Source organism: Xiphophorus maculatus, chromosome 20 (assembly GCF_002775205.1).
Source record: "Xiphophorus maculatus strain JP 163 A chromosome 20, X_maculatus-5.0-male, whole genome shotgun sequence".
NCBI classification, from domain to species: domain Eukaryota; kingdom Metazoa; phylum Chordata; class Actinopteri; order Cyprinodontiformes; family Poeciliidae; genus Xiphophorus; species Xiphophorus maculatus.
In genome coordinates, this window is record NC_036462.1 from 25,698,270 (window position 1) to 25,718,346 (window position 20,077).

The 20,077-nt window shown below is 41.7% G+C and overlaps 1 protein-coding gene across 5 annotated transcripts in view; it reads left to right on the top strand.

Moving 5' to 3' along the window:
* Positions 1-20,077, top strand: part of celf4 (CUGBP Elav-like family member 4) — a 120,328-nt gene extending 100,251 nt beyond the window's left edge. The window contains exons 4-14 of one of the 5 annotated variants that reach the window (XM_023324878.1): positions 738-866; positions 1,551-1,630; positions 1,975-2,115; positions 3,557-3,695; positions 4,358-4,510; positions 4,848-4,958; positions 7,162-7,227; positions 7,608-7,688; positions 8,913-8,996; positions 11,480-11,657; positions 14,568-20,077. In XM_023324878.1, the coding sequence (XP_023180646.1) occupies positions 738-866; positions 1,551-1,630; positions 1,975-2,115; positions 3,557-3,695; positions 4,358-4,510; positions 4,848-4,958; positions 7,162-7,227; positions 7,608-7,688; positions 8,913-8,996; positions 11,480-11,607 (1,112 nt within the window). In that variant the 3' untranslated portion in view covers positions 11,608-11,657; positions 14,568-20,077. Of the gene's footprint in view, positions 1-737; positions 867-1,550; positions 1,631-1,974; positions 2,116-3,556; positions 3,696-4,357; positions 4,511-4,847; positions 4,959-7,161; positions 7,228-7,607; positions 7,689-8,912; positions 9,057-11,479; positions 11,658-14,567 lie in introns of all 5 variants that reach the window. The other 4 variants (XM_014468381.2, XM_023324876.1, XM_023324877.1 and 1 more) reach the window with 4 other exon arrangements.

The window sequence follows — 20,077 nt, forward strand, 5'->3', positions numbered from 1 at the left end:
GCGGGAGTCCATTGACGACTACACTATCTGCATTTGTTATTCCCAATTCTGCCCAACTAAACCAGGCTGCCACGGATTCATAATGTTTTGACACGTTGAAAAAATCCTGCGGCATGAGATTTGCAACTCTGAGACACCAAATGTTCGGCACTGGTACGAAACGAGCAGAAAGGCTTTTCAAATGTCTCAGCAAAAACCTGATAACAACCTTGTTTTACCTCTTGCTACGCTGTGAAGACGCTCTATCTACACCGATGAAGATTTACTCCCATTGGGATGTTCCAACTCATGATCCACTTTGTGTTTATTTCAGCTGACAATTATCTAATCAACCTGGGTAACTCATTAACTTTGTTTAGGCCATTACATTTTCATCCCTAGATGGTCAGGAACAAATACAACAAGACAGTGATGGCATGTCGAAATTCTGTCTCAAATCAGTAAAATGCTGAAAATTTTACTTGTATCACGTCCTTTAAAGATGCAACAGCATTTGACGGTTTACCTTAAAAAAGTGAGACCAAAATTTTCAACACTACAACGTTTTAACTATTATATATTGCTTTTGCTGCGCACGAACAGCATGCGTGCCTGTGCATTACCTCCAGTATCAAAACTGATCCGCGCTAAGGCTTTCGCTAAACCTGCCTTTGATACATTCTATGTGTATTCCTAAGGCTTCCATCTGAAGGCACATCTGATCCTCTGATCATGACCTCCTCTCCCTTTCTTTTTAGAAGACAGAAAGCTCTTTGTGGGCATGCTTAACAAGCAGCAGTCAGAAGATGACGTGCGGCGCCTCTTTGAGTCCTTCGGCTGCATCGAGGAGTGCACCATCCTCCGAGGTCCCGACGGAAACAGCAAAGGTAGAATTTGTGACAATGATGACTTTTCTTTTCTTTTCTTTTCTTTTCTTTTCTTTTCTTACCTCTCTGACACAAGTGAGCAAGCTCATGACCACGAAAGAAAAACAATATAAAACAACCGTTTCATTCTGCAAATTTGAACATAAGACGAACCCGAACGAAGGAAGGAAAATTAACTGAACTGCCTTGTTTAACCTCAGGCTTCATGTCCTGGTACACAAAAAATTTAAAAAGGATCGTTTCGAAATGCTCTCGGGGTGCTCCACAAGTTCGCTGGATAAAGTTCAGCTGTGGGTTCAGCAGCCAATCAATGAGGTTCAGTGATAACTAAGCTTGACAATTGCAGTGTGCTTGATCATTCTGAGTCCTGCATGAAGCTCCATTAACGAGGCTCCGTCAGCTCGCTTACTCAGCTGGATTTGCCCAATAATTACTGTGAACGTGACCATTCAGATTCATCAGTGACACTTGTCAGTGTGAAGCAGCGTCAGAATGCGGCGGATCCCACACTCGGTAATGGTGCCAAAGCGGCTCGTTTTGTCGAGCGTCCAGTAGTGTAACAAAATGCAAGGAACTGGACTCCTACTCAGGTTTTTATTGTGTGTGTGTTGTTGTTACTAGAAATGCTGTTGCTTTTGTTCTCACCTCACTGGTTTTTTCTACTCTCCGGGTCTTTTTCCTCAGGTTGTGCGTTTGTAAAATACTCGTCTCACGCTGAAGCTCAGGCAGCCATCGGTGCACTACACGGCAGCCAGACGATGCCTGTGAGTATCCTGTGGCTGTGAAGGGAAAGAGAGAAAGAAAACCATGAGTCACATAGACAAAACAGTTAAATAGCACTTGATTGCCTTTTTAAAGTTTTAAACTTTATTATCCCCATGGAGGAGATTTGTCCTTTGGATGTAACCCATCCTAAATTTTTCAGTGGAGTGAGCACCAACTGTAGCTCTGAGGCCACTGCCTTGGCAGGAAGCATAAAAGCACATGTGTGTGCAGCATGGGGGTGCAAGTACAAATGAAAGCTTATGTCCTCTGTCAATCGAACCACACTAACTTGTCCTGCCGGGTGTGTGTGCGTGTGTGTGTGTGGGTGTGGGTGGGTGTACAGGGTGCCTCGTCCAGTCTGGTGGTAAAGTTCGCTGACACGGATAAGGAGCGCACCATCCGCCGCATGCAGCAGATGGCCGGTCAGATGGGCATCTTCAACCCCATGGCCCTGCAGTTTGGAGCCTACGGAGCCTACGCTCAGGCAAGAGCCACATAGATACATTTCTTTTTCTTTTCCTTCAAGAGCTATTTATGGCAAATAGTGTGTGAAACTCAAATTGTGACTATACTGTTCCCCCTTGAACCGGTTCACATTTGTCATGTTGCAACCACAACCTTTAAAGCTGCAACTTTTATAGAAAAAATGTTTTTTTTTTTTTTGTCAAAACCATCATTGGGACAGTAATCTGTGAAAAGATTGTTCTTCTCCACTTCCTCCCTGTGCTACTATTGCTGCACCGCTTCCACACAAAAACAATCAACCAGAGTGTGTTAGTGCTGTCAATCATCCTCTTGTACATGCTGCTAAATGTACTAATAACTTAAGGTTAAAAAAAAACTGTTCATCCACTGTCATTGGTGCCCATGCTAACTAGACTTTGCACTTATGGCTGGCCTTGCTGTCTTGAAGAAGCTGCAGGAGCGATGGGGGGTGAGCAGCGCAAATATAAGCATGATTGATAGCAATAATAACCTTCCTCTGATTAGTTGTTTCTAGTTGGCACTGGGAGAATGCAAAGGAGTTTGCTTTTTTCACAGATGATCTGTTTCATACCGGACTGTCGTTTCACAACATAGTGACAGTTTCAACAAATTAGTTAAAAAAAAATATGTTTTTAGAAGTTACATACTGCAACTTTAATGTAGTTTATTTGGATTTTAGATGGGATACTGAGGAAAATAATAATTACACAAAAAGAATTAAGAAATTAAAACTGGAAGTACGGAAATGTTTTATTTCCACCTTCCTGAGTCGATATTTTGTAGAACCGCCTTTCATTGCAAATACAGCTGCAAGTCTGTTGAGGGATATTTCTACCAGATCTGAAATAGAGTTAAACCCTGGTGAGACCCATTTCATTGTTATTTAGGTCATGCTCCATTTTATTTTGTGGTGTTAGAGTAAAGAGGCTGAAGGTTTCGACACTTTAACTTGTAAGGAATCTTGCTGGCCACGTGTCATTTTCTCTCCACTTCACGATGAATCGCCCTTCGGTGAAAGTCTATGTAACGGTAATAAAACGCATTGAATATGAGGCTTGAACATGGCAGAATGTGGCAAAAGTTCAAGGGCCGTGTATACGTACAGCTCCGAAAGGCTCTATAAATACCAAATAATGTCCGAAGAGGAAATGGAGGTCATGTCAGATTTTCGCGTTACTATTAAAAAACAGGAGCTCGGTTTGGGGAATAGATATTTTGTAAGAATCAATACCCGGTTTCTACCTAATAGCCTCTTTTTCTTGTCTCTGCGCTGTACCTCATTTCACTTTATAGCCCTACTTCTTCCTTTTATCTGTCTTTCTCATCTCAGTGACCTCACAGACAGCGGCATTCCTTTTATTACTCTCTGCTCTGCTTTCTAATCCCATCTCCTCCCCTTCCTCCTTCTCTTCCTCCTCCTCCTCATCCTCCGTCTGCAGGTGCAGCAGCAGGCGGCGTTGATGGCGTCTGTAGGACAGGGGGGCTACCTCAGTCCTATGGCGGCCTTCGCAGCAGCCCAGATGCAGCACATGGCCACCATCAATGGCCTCCCCGGAGCACCGCTGACCCCCACGTCAGGTAATAGCGCTGGAGGTCAGGGGTTAAAGGTCTGTGGTGAATAGCTAGCAGGGAGGTAGCATTCTTGATTCTAACAAAATAGAAGAATTTCAGGGGACTTTTTTTATATATTAGGTGAAACTGGTCATCAGCTGTTTGTTGACGATGATCATTCACTTCAAAAGTAAACTAAATATTAAGAAAAGAAAGAACTTCCATGAAGAATAGCAATATTATTAGCACTGAGCAAGTCTCTATGACAACAATTTATTTTAAGTCTTGTCAGAGGTGTCAATAATAACCGTGGAGCCGTCGCCGAAGGTGAAAATAGAGCCACTGTAATTGGCTCAGAATGCATTAAAGCAAATGGATCAAACTCCAAGAATCCAACTGCGGCTGGGAAGATGTCGACACCTTTTTCTCTTTTTTTCCACTGCTCTGCAGGATTAGCTCAGCGACTCAGGTCTAATGGTTGTTGTGTAACCCTGAGGGTCACACAGGGCCAAGAAATCAGCCCTGACATTTAGTGTCTTCACCGGTCCACTGGACCAGCCCCTCTGACATTTTCGTGACTCGGTAGCTGGTCGAAACCAAACTTTCCCATCATGTCTTCAGGAAGAGATAAAAAAAACCCCAAAAACTAACAAAAAAAACAATGTTTGTCAATGTTTCTGTTATTGCAGGTGGCAGCACTCCCCCGGGCATTAGCGCCCCCACAGTGACCAGCATCCCCTCCCCCATTAGCGTTAATGGTTTTACTGGCATGCCGCCGCCCCAGGCGAACGGGCAGCCGCCGGCAGAAGCTGTCTTCACCAACGGGATCCACCATTACCCGGGTAGGTTTGATCGTCTTCGGAGCAGCCATTAAGAAGTCACAGAAACGGCTGATTTTTTTCCGTTCTATTTGCTGTGCTTGAAGATAGCAACACCTTGTAGACACAGACCAGTTAGAAACATGGCTCCAGATTGCATATCTTACCAGCTCTAAAGCATGTTAAGGGAAAATAAATGGCGTGCAGGTGAGCGCCTCTTCACCGTGCTGACGGTGCGAGTGTGAGCTTGTGTGGTGAGCCGTGGCTCGTGCTTTTTTCTTTGTTTTGTTTTGTTTTTTTGTGAGGGGATGGACGAAGAAAACTCTATCTGCTTTTTCCCTTTACACTCTTGTCTCCACAGTGTTGCAGGAGGTGGTTTTTAGGGAGGACTCAGAGAAAAACGGCTTGGGCGTGGCTCCGCGGAGTTGTTTTGGGGTTCAGGGTGGCTGCTTCCTCTCCTCTCTCTCTGAAGGTAGCGCTCCTCTCCCACCCACCCTCACTCTCATCTCTCACCAGGCTTGAAGCGGTCAGGAAGATCCGAACCCTAAATATTTTGGGGGGGATTTTTGGGCTGTTGTGACATTTCTGGAGAAAACTGGGAGGGATTCTAATCTCTGACGATGAACAAAAAAATATATATATATTTTTAGTTTTTTTGCAGAAAATATCTCGAAGCTCGTATATTGTATATGTATCCTCTAAATAGATCTCCCTAATAACTAAAAACGTCGTAGTTTGTTTTGCAAAAACTACATAAAGTGACTTTTACATAAGCAACTTGTACAGCGCCTTCCACATTAACAAATTCCGTCTGTGTGAAATTTAACATCAGGGCAAAAACATTTGATCTGCGAAGGCCTCCGAGAACTTCAGGAAACAAACCGCGTCTAGAAGAGCAAAGAACTTGTCGGGGAGAATAAAGACTGCTTCATCCATCTTCTAAAAATAAAGACCAAGACTGACGTAGAGAGACAGACCGGGCAAGAAGGGCATTGATCTGAAAAGCAGCGTGCAGGCCGTTGGTAGCTCTGGGGGAGCTGCAGTGATTCACAGCCGAGACGGTAGAATGTGTTCGCAGGACATCTTTCAGATAATCGCTCCACCAATATGACCTTTATGAAAGAATGACACAAAAGAACCCCCTCGCCCCCCTTTTTCTTTTTTGCAATACTTTGAATCTTTTTTGAGGTTTGTAGAACATTAACAAAACATAAGCTACATGTCAACTTCCCTTCCTGACCCACACCAAAAGTACAAAAATAATTAAATTCAGGAGAGCAAAACAACACAAAGGCAGTTTGTGAAATGAACCTTTTAACATGACTATAAAGAATCTAATAGGTCGCTAGCATGGCGTCGACGTAGGTCACCTTGCTAGTGACCCACCATGCTAGATCTCTAGCAACTCTTGTTGAATGTGTAGAAAACCTTGAATTGCTGCTCACAGATAAACTTTGTCTAATCAGACTGAGCTGAAGAAGCAACTGAGAAAGGTTTCAGTCTTCGTCCGTCTCCCTGGAGGCAAACCTGGCGGATCTGCACAGTATTGACTCAGCATGCCGGACATAAATTATGAACCATATTTTTCCAGACTTTTACTTGTACAAAATGTTTTTTTTAAAAATCCCTTTCCTTCCACTTTAAAGCAATTCACCACTTTATGTTGGTCTATCAAATGATAGATTGCAATAAAAGGCGATATAAATGTGCAGAGTTTCAAGGTGTACTTTTGCGAGGCACCGTATCAGGGAATGACAAAATATCCTCGAAAATTTGCAGTTAAATGACATTTTGAAAGTCGGATGTTTCCAAAGTTTAAACAAGCAGAAACTTCCAGTGAGACACGTCCGCGCTCGACGGACTTGAAAAAGGCAAAGAGTGTGATCTCGCCCTTTTCGCAAACCGTGACCTGGGAGTAACCTTTGCCTGTTGGCCCCCCCGAGCAAAATAGCGTCTCCCAGGTTGGAAAAGAAAGCTACAATATGATTTCACACTCTGTAACTTTTATAGAGCTCTATTTTAGCCCTTACCTCTCCTCTTTCCTCCAGGCCATCTGTGACTGTGTGTCAGTGTTGCTGTCGGTTCACAGTGTTCGATATTTTCTCGGCTGTTTCGAGTCATATTGGGTCTGTCGGTGTGTGTGTGTGTCTCTGTGTGCATGCGCTACATGTGGAAACAGACAGGTAGAAAAACACGCGTGCGCTCAGGTACGTACCCGGATGTGCGGCGCCAACTCGTGGCGACAGATCCGTCCGCCACTGTGCGTTTAGCTCTCTGCGGAATGAAAACCGTTTTGTAGGATCTGGATTTGCATGACAGGGAGTTTTTGTTTGTTTCTTTATTTTTTTCCTGTGGTGGTGGTGGTGGTAGTGTGTTTTTGTCTCTTTGCTCCCTCAAAGTTGTACTTGTTTTCAAGAATAGCACACTAGAGCTACTTTGAAAATGCTGCAGCAGGAGCATGAAGTGAAAAGTTTTGGACACACTGAAGGAAAAGCGAGCTGCCTCTAACCTCCCTGTCTGTTCTCCTTCGCTCCCCTTGTTATCTTTTCCTCCGTGCCCTCTCTTCCATCTACATTCTCCATCCGTCTCCCCGTCTCACCTCTCTCCTCTTCCTCCTCCTCCTCCTCCTCCTCCTCCTCCTCCTCCTCCTCCTCCTCCTCTCTTTCCCGCTGAAGCAGCTCAGAGTCCCACTGCGGCCGACCCTCTCCAGCAGGCTTACACAGGAGTCCAGCAGTACGCAGGTCTGTCCGTCACTCTGTCCCTCCGGAGCTCATCCATGTGTCTGTCTTGAGCGGCACTGGTGGCTGCGAGTTTACATCTGAGACCCTTTTTAAAAAAAAGGGAAAAAAAGAGGAGTGCAAAGATAAGCACTCCTGGTTTCAAATGAGGTATTTTGATCATGTAGTGTTCCCGTCTTCTCGGCACAAACTGGATCAGTTTATTCTCTCCCGGACGGTGTTTGTGCAACACGTAGACTCCATTGTGTACGCTATCTGATCGATTGCTTGCTGTGCTCCTGCATATATCACATTGTTTGTATGTATTCGAGTGTGTGCTGTATTCATGACTGTTATCTGATGCGCGGCGTGTGTGTGTGTGCGTGTCTTTGTGTGGGTCTCAGCAGCCTACCCCGCCGCATACGGTCAGATCAGCCAAGCCTTCCCCCATCCTCCACCCATCATTCCACAGCAGCAACGAGAAGGTAACACACACACGCACACACACCTATACACGCACACGGACAGTACTGCAAACATTTCATTTTGCTTTGCTTTTCTTTCAAGCTTTTACTGGGTTTTTCTTCTTTGTGTCTGAGTCATTCAGGCAGCTATTCAACACAACAGCGTACTATTTTAAATCAGATCAACCGAGGCGAATCTAAATGCCCCAATTTTGTTCTCCGTAATTTATGACAAATAATTTTGAAAAGATGAAAGGTCCTTAAAAGGGAATTTTGCATCAAAGTAACAGGATAAAAAACGGAGTATCTCCAACATTGCTGTAAACCTGCTCATATAAACTTGATGACCCCGAGGAGTAGCAGGCTCATGTCCGGGGCATTACTGCCCTCTAGTGGAGGAGATAAAAAGCGCTCCAATCCACCGTGACAGAGTCTGTGGTTTTAGGCTTTTAGTGGTGATTTGGTAAAGGAAAACTAAAATATAGAGAGGGGTGAACATGTTTGATATTACTGGCAACTAACCAGAAAACACTTAGATACAAAAATACGAGAAGTAGCAGCTGTTTTACTACAATTTCAGTCAGACGGCTCTGTTAATCTCAAAGGGAAGTTATATTCTTACAGTCTCTTGGTTGAAGAATTGACACTGGGTCATTGCATATGTAATGTGCATAAAGTGGGACCGTTGTAAAACAAAGGCTGAATGAATGAGAAAGCATCTCAAAGTGGCTACTGTGGAGATTCTGTGCGACTGTGACTCTGTTTTGAGATGTTTTAAGTTCCTGGTATTATGAACTCTTGAAATACTATGAAGCTTTAAAGGGAAAACAATGAAAGGAAGGGCTCAGTAGGCAATAAGTCAAGCATCTGCCATGGCTACCACTCTCCCCAGACCTGAATCCTGATGAAAATGTGAGGGGTGAGCTGAAGAGAAACAAGCAAAAAAGAGAATCTGTGAAAATATTTTACTTTTTAAACACAATTACATATAAAATTAGAGATTTTCTTCATGATTATCCAAAAAAAAAAACAGGACGTTTGACAAATCTTTACCAGGCGTACCAGTTTTGACTGAATCTTCTCTCATGGTTAGTTGTTTTTTTTTTAACTTTTACCTTTTTCTCACCCTCTCTTCCTCTTCTCCCCTCCTCTTCAACCGTCTCTCCCCTTTTTTTGTGCATGTGTGTGTGTGTGCGTGTGTGTGTGTGTGTGTGTGTGTGTCTGCTTTTCACTGTTCCCATGCAGGACCAGAGGGGTGCAACCTGTTCATCTACCACCTCCCTCAGGAGTTTGGGGATGGAGAGCTGATGCAGATGTTCCTGCCTTTCGGTAATGTCATCTCCTCCAAAGTGTTTGTGGATCGGGCGACAAACCAAAGTAAATGCTTTGGTGGGTAAAAATGAACAGAATTAAAAATATATATATATATACTGGTTACTTGTTTCTATTTTTTTTTTTTCCATTTTCACTGAATGCATCTCAGACGCTCTGTTTTTTTTTCCTTTCCATTTTAAATTAAAGCAAAGAAGAACACTTTGCTGCAGCCGTGCAGAAATGCATGCATTCAAAAATGATTTTTATCCTTTCTCTCTCTTTATTCCTAAAGTTTTACTCCAAAGCTCAACTTGTTTTAATTTCTGCATTCATATGACCTTTAATTCCTTTATTCCTGTGACATTTTATTACAAATATGTGATCTTGGGCTGAACTGCTGTATTACTTCGCTGCTGACAACGATGAGCTCAGAATGATGGAGAGCGTTTGATGTTGAGTCCATCAGCTGCAACCAATTAGCAAATTAGCCCGCTCATTAATATGACACAACATGAATGTGCTTAGAGGAAGCCTGTGGAGCTTTCTATGAAGCCTTCATGTTTGATTGGTAGCTATTGTGATGCTACTGTTGCTGTCACTGTGCCATGTTGAATTGCCTTGTAAAAGTACTCATGCCCCTTGACCTTTAGTCACATTTCATCATTTCGTCCCTGTATTTTACTGAGGATTGCACAAAATCAGTGCAAACCTGCGCATACGTGTAAGAAAGAAAATATTTTTTTTTATTCCAGCATTGCTCAGCTCTTATCTGTCAACATGTTGCTTTAAGTCTAGTTACAGATTCTCAGTCGGGTTTAGGGTTGGACTTTGATGAGGCCATCCTGGCACGTTAATGTTCTTTAAGTGAAACCGTTCCTCTGTAGCGCCGGCTGCGTTTTCCAGGCTGCTGCTCGGCTGAAAAGTAAATCCGGTATCTGCCCCAATCTCACCTCTTTTAGAGCCTTTCTTTTCCTCCGGTGTTGCCCTGTATTGTGCTCCATCCATCTTCCCATTAACGCTGACAAACATCACTGTTCCTGCTGTTAAAAAAAAAAAAACAACGCCGTCCCATGGAGGTGGTGGCATGCTGTGTCCATGTGTTGCAGTGGGGATGATGTGTTCAGGGTGATCCAAAGTGTTGATTTCAACAGTGTTTTGTATGTAGGTGGAAAAAATGTTTATTTTGGGGATTTTTCTGAGCTTTACATTTCAGACTTTAATTGGGCTTCTAACACTTTTTTTTCCTAACAATGGCTTTCTTCTTAATGCTTTTCCATAAAGACCAGATCTTTGTAGTACACAGCTAGTATAGATCCTCCAGGGTTAGCATAAACCAGTGGTTCCCAAAGTGTGGGGCGCGTCCCCTAGTGGGGACGCCGTGCCATTGCAGGGGGCGCGTGGAAAGCAGTATGGATGAATTTAAAAAAAGAAAAAATAGTTACACAAAAGTGTTTCACTGTAAAGATGGTTTGTAGTTTGTTTTGTTGCAACCTGAAGTGTGAAATAAACTTCAGTGGAGTTTGAAAGCAAAATATGTGTATAGGTTTATGTCTGGTTGAAGGATGTGTGCCCAGTAGATTTTTATTTTCTTTTTGGGGGGGGATTTTATTGTAATTTATTTGGGGGGGCCCAGAAAATCTTTGGGAACCACTGGCATAAACCATTTTTGCTAACCCTAACCCTTACTCCCCCTACCCAGCCTCTCTGTTAACGTTTTACAATTGTGCTACACTCCAGTTATTTTCAGACGATGGATTGAACAGATGTCCAAAGCTCGGTAATTTCTGTTATAATCTCGCCCTGATTTAAACATCTCCACAGCCTTATCCCTGACCCGCTGCGGTCCTTGGCCAGCAGGATTATATTTGCTCGCTTATGTCCTCTAACAAACTTCTGAAGCCTTCACAGAAAACATTGGATTAAAAACGGGGATTAAACCACACAAACACATGGACTCTATTTACTAATCAGGTGCAATTTATTGTGCACTTGATTTTAGTTAGGGGTATCAGTGTAAAGGGGCTTGGGTGCAAATCCATTCCAAATCGTTCAAGGGATGTAAACACTTTTGCAAGGCACTGTGCATGCATTGCTTTATTTTGACTTTTTCTATATGATTTTGTTTCATACATTGGTGACTAACTGATGAAGGATTGTGTTGCTATATCATATTTTTTCTATGCTATTTGGTTGGAGGCTTCATATAATATCTTACTGCATTGTTATAATTTTTTTTTTTGTCCTAGTATCATTAATCTGTATTTCAAATGTGCAAAAGCTTTTAAAGAATTTCATTGTTGCTTTAAGATTTATGCTTTGTCAAACTATGAACATCCAAAATCAAGGATGCGTTCTCTTTTTCAGGATCACGACTCCTACGTGAAAAGCCACGTCTTTAGCCCTGCTAACCCTTATTCTGTGTTGCCTCATAAACCCAAACTGTTGCTGCACCTTCACCTGACGACGATATATCCTCCTCCTCTTCCTTCTCCGCTCAGGGTTTGTGAGCTTTGACAACCCAGGTAGTGCCCAGGCTGCCATCCAGTCCATGAACGGCTTCCAGATTGGCATGAAGAGACTGAAGGTCCAGCTCAAGAGACCAAAGGACGCCAACCGCCCCTACTAGCCCCTTCTCCCCTGCCCCAGCCGGCCGCCGCCGTCAACAGGAAGAGACAGGTCAGGTGTCACTTGAGCCGGATAACTGAGTAACTGAACCAAAGCGAGAACGACTGCTGCAATATTAAACTGGCAAACGCTCCAATGGCGAGCCCATTTATGGCGCCGCCTGATGTGTTTTCCATAACCTTTTATGTAAGTCATAAAACACTCGCAGGCACCTAATAACAGCTTGATCATCTGTAAAATGCTTGTAAAGATTAGTGAAGTCTTACTCCGGCGCAGACAGTTTAAGAATATATTTGGTAAAGGTTATGCTAATGTGGCTCGTTCAGGACTTGGCAGGGAGTGCAAGTGAGAAAATGGTTTTGAAAGCGGAGAGCATTTTAAAAAATATGTAAAGTCTTTTCGCTAATCTATAGATTTAAAATTGGTGAAAATGGGAGTTTAGCATTCTCTTTATTTCTGTAATATAAAGATCTATGCCCCCTGGAAAAGGTGTCTGATATTGGAAATAGATGGGGGTCTTTTTTTTTAATGTCAGTCAAACACAAACAAAGCTGTAGAGGCGTTTCCTTTCCACGCTGCCTCCTCTGTTTGCGGAACATCTTTGCAGTAAGTGACCCCGCATGTTACCCTGTAGGTAAAAGCTAATTGGTAAATGGTTCGGCGTGTTGCGCTGAGAAGGAAACGGTTCTGAGGGGGGGAGGCATTTATTACCCCTCAGGCGAGTAATTGTGCCGTTCCTCTTTGTCTCCTCCCTTCATCTGTGTGATGGAGGGTTCGGGCCGCGTCGTTCATCCACCGCTGATGACTTCATTCAAGGGCAACTTATCACCCACTCACAAGCCAGCTGAACCATACCGCACAGTGTCCTGGGGCAAATCACAGGCAAAATATTGCATTCTCATACGAGTTTGTCAAAGCAAGCACAGGGGCGCAAGTTTTGTTTGGGGGTTTTTTTCTGCTCTTTTTACATATCTAAATATTTTTGCGACACAATATCTTTTTCTACAGTCTCTCCCTGTACTGTATTTCTTTGCACTGTTGTTGTTGTCCGAGAAGGTTCAGAAAAACAGGTGCGGCTTAAATAGTCTGCCATTATATACGTTCATGGGAAATAGAGGAAGTGCACTTTAAGATTCAGTGGGTTGTAAAACCATTTTTAGCCACAATAACTCTCGGTAAACATAACCAGTCTGTCACATTACAGTGGCAGACTGATATTTTGGGGCATTTGATTGTTTGCAGCTTTGTTAATGTCTTCTCAAAGCACTTAATTCATGTTGATTTCCGGCCTTGGAGACTGAAACACTTAATCTGTCCAAAAGACACTGTTCCAGAAAGCTTTCCTTCACTCAGATGCAACTTTGAAAATCAAATGCGTTCCAGGAAACCTTTTCTTTAAGACAGAAGAAGCTTTTTCTGCCGTCATCTCTGTTAAACTAACTACGCTTCAGTCTTTTTCCGACTCCGATGTCATGGAGTTTAACTTTTAAAATGCTAGCAGAAACATTGTACAGTCTGAGATGGAGCGTTTGGGGTTTTTCGCAATTTCTCCGACCAGTACAAGGTTGAACTTTGTGACTTGGGGTGACTCTTGGTAAGATTGGTGGCTATCTTAAATGTTTCTAATTGTGAATAATCTTTGTTATTGTAACGTAGAATGATGTTTGGAAATCACCCTTTAAACTCGTCCCAGAGTAATCAGCAGTAACAAATGCTCCTCTAAGGTCATTGCTGGAGTCTTTTCGCCTTGGCATTACACTAAACCTCACCAGTTTCCTCCTGACCAGCCGACTGACACGACTCCTGCTTTTATAGAGGTGGTCAAACTTGATGGTGACCAGCGAATCATCAGTGTGTACTTAGTTTTCCCGTGACTGTAGACCTGCATGTTGATGCAGAAAGAGAAATAGGCACAACAGAAGTGAAACCCTTGCTCTTCTTGGCAATCAAAAATTATCTCCCATTTTACTCCGTAAATAAAGTTCCTCTTATGAACCAAATAATTCTAACATCTCAAAGGAATTGATTTTCGAAATGCTGACGCTTAGGTTTGATGCTGTTTCTTATGTCCGCTCTTTCATAAATGTGTCCTAACAAACTTGCCCTATGCTTAGTTTCCAATGGTTTCTCTGTTGCCAGATTTGAAAAAGAGCCATTTCTCAGCTTGTGGTTAAAAATGACCCGAGACTTAAATTGTTTGGTTCCACTTCTTTCCTTTTTATAATAAATTCCTATCAATTCATAACCCAGCCCATTCTCTCCTGTCGCTTACATGGGACCTTCCTGTAAAATGTTATCAAATGTTATCAGGAGCTGGGACGACTTATAGGAGGGTATTTTCATGGAACTTACCTATAAATATGATAAAAAATTACCTGTCACTTTCATGGAGTTCCTCTAGAGCTTTCCTATAAGCTCATCATAACTCATGTTTCTTATGAAGTACTTTTCTGGACTGTAGTATGAAGCGACTTATAACAGCGTACTTTCATGGAGCTTACTAGAAACTTTTATTCAACTTCCATGAGACTTACTGAGTCCTTTCAGGAACCGGGAACAATTTAGCAGTTTAAAAGAAGTGTATTTACATTAACCTTTTAGAACCTACCGCCTAATGTTCAAGGATTTCTTGAGCACTTATTTTTTATTTTTTTACTTTCACAGAACTTGCCAGTAACTTTGGCCTAGCTTTCTTAGAACTTACCGGTACCAGATAACTAGTGTTATTATGCGGTGACGCCCATCAAACTTAGCTGCAACTTTGCTGGAATTCATTTGTACCTTTTAGAAACTTTAAAACGTTCAGTTTTCAGCGACTGACATACAGGAAATTATCCATTAAGTTTCTGGAAATTACAGGCCTTGTTATGTAGTTTTAAATCTGTACGGCAGCTTTTAATGAAAGGAGTGACCGATTTTCTACATTGTTGTTGACGAAACTATTTCTTCTGTGTTTTGCAGGATTTGTTGAGCTGAATAATATGTTGACCACTTTGCTACCCACCGCTGAGTGCAAACTCAGCTTCTGGACCACAAAGTCTGCTTCAGAAAAAGAGAGAAGAGAGAGCGAGCATTGACCTTTTGAACTGAGAGAGCGTTTTCTGGTTAGCACCAGGACTTCTTTTCCTCCTGCACACATATATACAGCTCCTCCACCTTAAAAAAAAAGAAAAAAAAAAAAAAGAAAGAAACTTGCTTAAATGACAGCTACCTTTTTCTGGACCACAGACACTTTTACTTGAACGCCGAGAGGGGAAAAAAAGTAAAAGATCCTCCGTAAAATCTACTAATAATGACCAACTCCACTAAACTCTCCAAGGGGACGTGGACGCCAAAAGTCCAACAGGAAAAACAAACTTCTTAAAAACTGAACAGCGGATTGCCGCAGGAGATCCTTCTGAGAGACGGTTTCGGAGGGTGTCTGGTTTTTTTTTTTGGACAGCTGACTTTTGAAGGCCAATTTCTAAGACTTCAAGCCACCAGGAGCAAATTGAGAGAGAAAGAGAGCCGAGGGAGGGAATGTGACATTTTCGGGACAGATTTTGGGATGGCCACCTTCAGCTCGGAGTGCCTGTCCGTTTCCAGGGAACACCGTTGCCGAGGAGAGCCGCAGCAACGGATTCCAGGGAGTATTATCCGTCATTCCTTAGTTGTTTTAGGGACCAAAAGACCAAACGTTTTTATCGCTGAGGACTTGTAGCTCTAATATACTCGGACCACCGCATCTCCTTTCGGGTCAGCGTCGCCTGCCTGGAGAGTTGCACTTAAAGCAAGTGTACATTTCGAATATATACAAAACCTGTATATATACATATATATATTGCTGATATGCTTTTTTTGAATACAGGCAGAACTATTTCAGACGACCAAAAGGGGTCTCTCACTTCGCTAGTTTACAATTACGCAAAATGTTTATTTTTGTTTCCCTTTTCGTTTTTGTCTCGGGAGGGATGGCGAGTGCATGGGAGGGGCTGCTCCGTATCACAGCCTTATCTTTTTTAAAATCGACATCCTAACCTCACAGATAAAATAACATCCGAAACGTTTGAAATATACGAACTTGTTTATATTTGCAGTACATATATATGTATAACGAGCATTCAAGCAAATGTATTCATATATATACGGTATATATGGATAATAGATATTAATCACAAATATATGTATTTATATGCACATATTTTATATATGTGCGACTGTACATAGAGCGGCTACTGACTACTTTGAGCTGTTATTTATTTATTTATTTATTTTTTTTTGTAGATTTTAGGAGTTCGAAGCATTGCTCTGCTTGGGAAGAGAACCACACATCTGGCAGCTCCCCCAAAACTGCAGGCATTCCTATCTCTGATAACCTGTATGCTGACACACGAGATGTTGCTAAAAAAAAAAAAAAAAAGAAAAAGAAGAAAGATTAGCGCGTGTGAGAAAACTTATCTTCTGTAAATATTATCTGAAAAATGCAAAAAGCCACCTCTCAGTAGCAGGCTTTAAGGGAATCGGGCTAAAGAGGATTTTCTTTAGAGGGAAAGGACAATTATCTTCGACTCTATTTCAAAACATATCATGTGAGCTCACACACACACACACATGCACACGCGCATACACAAACTTCTCTTTGAAACTTGAACCAAAACGAATACGTCTCACAACCCTAGCTCTCTTTTTGCATTCAGTAAAGTGCATGTAGCGTATGGGCTGTCACCGCGTCGAGGTGTGCCTTGTCACCTGCAGAATCTGCCATTCAGCACTGTGCTCCCACATTGAAGAAAGAAAAAAAAACAACAACAGACAGACACAAAGAAACCTGAACACACACTTCTGCAAGCAGCCAATGCGCTATTATGATGTCAAAAAAAAAAAAAGAAGAAAAAAACAAACCCAGGTGGATCCATATAATTTCTCAGCCATGTGTGGAGAGCTTCAGCGCACGTCAAACGGAGCAAATCGTCCCATCACTGTTGCGTCCACCGGTCTTTGGAAAGAAAACGACACAAAAAACAAGCATTCAGAACTTAAAGCAGACACACTCTATGAAACGTGGGCATTAGGTGGCCTGTCGGCACATAAACTCCTGTAAACTACCTTCCTTCCTCTGGTCGAAGCTGGAGCAAACGAGAGGCGTGGCTGAATGAGGGAAGTGACCGAGCGGTATTTACAGCTATGACGTTATTGTAATGTTGGTCAAGACGTTGGGAATGTGGTGACATGTGGCGGTTTGTGAGCAAAACTCTGCTGGTGACACGAAGCATTTGCTTTAAAGATACGTCAGATCGCCTCATCACGTGTCCCCCTTCCAAATGAATACAAAACCACTGCGTGACAGAAAGCCCTGGCAAAGATGCGTAAACAAAGCCTTAAAATAATGGAGACATCGTGACCCGTAATATCCCACACACTCTGCTGCAATTGTGCAACAGTAAACTTTTGAGACTTTTTGCTTTGTTTCCTCCCTAGCCGTGCTGCTCATTGTGCATGTTGGCAAGATGCAGGTGCATCGCAAAAAGATTATAATGTCTTTGAAAAGTTAATATTTGGTTCAAAAAGTCAACCCGACAGATATTCCTGTGTTCAGAAACCTCATTCTGAACACAGAGTGATGTTTCTGGGGTTAATTTAGCTAACTATGTCCAACAGCAACTGAAACCCCAAAATTAGTTTTATTCAGAAACTTAAAACGACGAGAAACATGTTTCTGAAACGTGTAAGTTTACGTTACGGCCTGTGAAATCATGAGGTAGACTGCAGACCTCTTCACTGTTGGACATATGATTATTTAAAATGCACAAATACAAACACAGAGAGTAATGCAAACCAACAAAATCCACCAACATCAATTTGCTTACAGAGTAGAAAAAAATGAAAGTTTACAAATGTATGAGTATTTTTTTTAAAAAAAACAAATTAATGACCCAAAGACATTTTTCACTGATATTCCGATTTAATGCGATGCACCTGTTCGGTTTTGGTTCTCCTCCAGCCTTCTAGGTCGTACCTCCAGTCGTCGTTTAAAACTTTTGAACTACTTTCCTTGTAAATATATGCATGTGCACGTTTACGCGGGCAGATCTCTTTTTTTCTTTCCGGACATTTCCCAAATTGTGAAGACGAACAGACACCTGCCCTTCTTGAAAGACATATTTTCTTGTGTCCGTCCCATTTTGAAGCGTTTATAAGAGAAACGAACCATCTCACACATCCTTCCCACCCCGAGAGCAGCAGGGAGCTCTGGATTTAAAGTCCCTGCACCCACAAAAGTAAATGGAAATTGCTTCAATTACATTTACATTTGCAGGAATCATAAAGGGTGTTAATATTTATGTCACTTTATTTTCCCCTTAGGAAATAAATGTACTCAAATTAAAGATTTATTTCTTCCTGAATTTCTCAGCTAGAGATTATAGTACTGCGATTAAAAAAATAATAAAATTAAAAAAAAAAAAAAAGTATTTTATTGCTTTCTACACATCTTTACCAGGGGCAGCAGTTGGACCTGAAGGACCGGCGCTGGTCTCCTAACTGAATCTGCTAAATGAAGCAAATCCTTCCACTCGGTGCAGCTGCAGTTTCACTTCATGGTTCTTCAGCATAAAGTTTCCTACAGCATTTTACAGAAAAATGCTGCAAACACCTGCTGTACACTTCCAAAAGGTCAACAGACGTGGATTTATTGGACTCCCCTCAACGGAGTATACTTAATGAATATTTATAGATATGCATATTTATAAGGCTATATGACACTTTTGGATGACGATGCTTTCTTTCCGTTAGGTGTCATTACTGGTTTTGGTATGAAATGTTCACTATGCCGGTATCCCGGCGTTTGCGTCTTGCCTTTTTTCTTTTTTTTTCTTTTAGCTGTTTAAATAATTTGACATTTACCTTTAAAATCCAGCGAGAATGAAAAATAATTAAAAAAAACCCGCGCCACACATTCTGGGTCGTTACTCCTTTTGTTTTGTTTTTGCGCTGCGCCTAATTTACTATTTACGTGTCAGTCAGAGGAACCCAGATGACCAACATGATCGGGTGCATTAGAATAAACTCCAGCGAGAGCGTCAAGAAAAAGGCGGCTCGCCGCTGCGCTGTCTGTCCCTTTTTGACCGCCCCACTGCTGCACCGAGAAAACTTCACAAAAACAGACAGAGAGAGAGAGAGAGAGAGAGAGAGAGACGCGTTCACGGAGCTCGTCTGAGCAATCCCGCACGTCTTTTTTAGCCGCGCTTTCACGTTGTGGGACGTAGGAAGAGATGACGCAGTCACGTGACGCGTTCGTCATCTTCATTTGCTCTGAATCAAAGCTGCAAGTTTACAGGCTGGGATAAGAAAAAAAATAAAAATAAAATAAATGAATTAAAACAAAACAAACTTGGTTCAACAACAAGAAACAGAGCAGAAGTTTGAATATAAATATATATAAATATATACATAAACCGATGAATATACTGTAAATTATTTCTTTTTTTGCTCCGTTTTCTTCTGTACATAGGTTTGCATATTTTATAGGACTTTTACTTCTATCTACAAGGACTGGATAAAGTACTTTAAATACTTTAAATAAATATATATAAATATAAATATATGAATGAAAACAAGATAATGCTCATTAAAACCAGGTACAAAAAGAAAAGGTTAAAAAAAAAAAAAACAGTTGCTAGGTTACAGTGAAAACTGTAGGACTTGACCAAGGCATTTATCCAGAATACAGTCAGGGAGAGCATTGACCTCAGTTAGAGCTTAGACACACGTTGACCTATTTTATAAAAAACTAAACATTTAAAAAACTTCAGTGGGTTCTCTTCATTTATTTGTTTAGATATTTGTTTAGAAGTCATGTCTGAGATGATATGCATGCTTTCACAGCATTATTTTTCTATGAGTTGGTACGTGACCAAATCTTTTTTTATATGACATGCACGGGCCACCGTCGTGGTCCGCAGATGAATCCTTGTTCCTGCCTTCAGCACTTCTTTGGTGACGGAGAAGAAAAATGTTTAAAAAGAAAAAAAGAAAAAAAAAGGAGCTCCTATTGACCAAGTGATGTCAGAGACAGATTTTAATCATTTATCTTATTTATTTAATTTATTGCGTTTTATTTATTTATTTGCGCTGTTTGAGTCAAGATCCGAGCTCTGCCGTCGCCACTAATCCTCGAAGGCGCTAATTTGCATCCCGCTGAATTTAACTTCCTCAAAGACCGATTGTTGTTGTTTTTTTCTTCCTGTCACTAGTGAACTCTCAATGACAATGCAGTATTACACTAAAGCCTTATACATACTGTAACAATAGATCCATGCCGTTGTGAAAAGGACTCGTTGTAGTTAGGATTAAAAAGAAGAAAATTAGTCCCCTCTCAGCAGTAATTACAATTTGCTTCCGTCATAAATGCTTTAAACGTGTGGAAAAAGAGGTAGTTGTCTAGTTGGACATTTGATCAAAGCAAGGTCATTTACCTGGTGCCGATACGTATT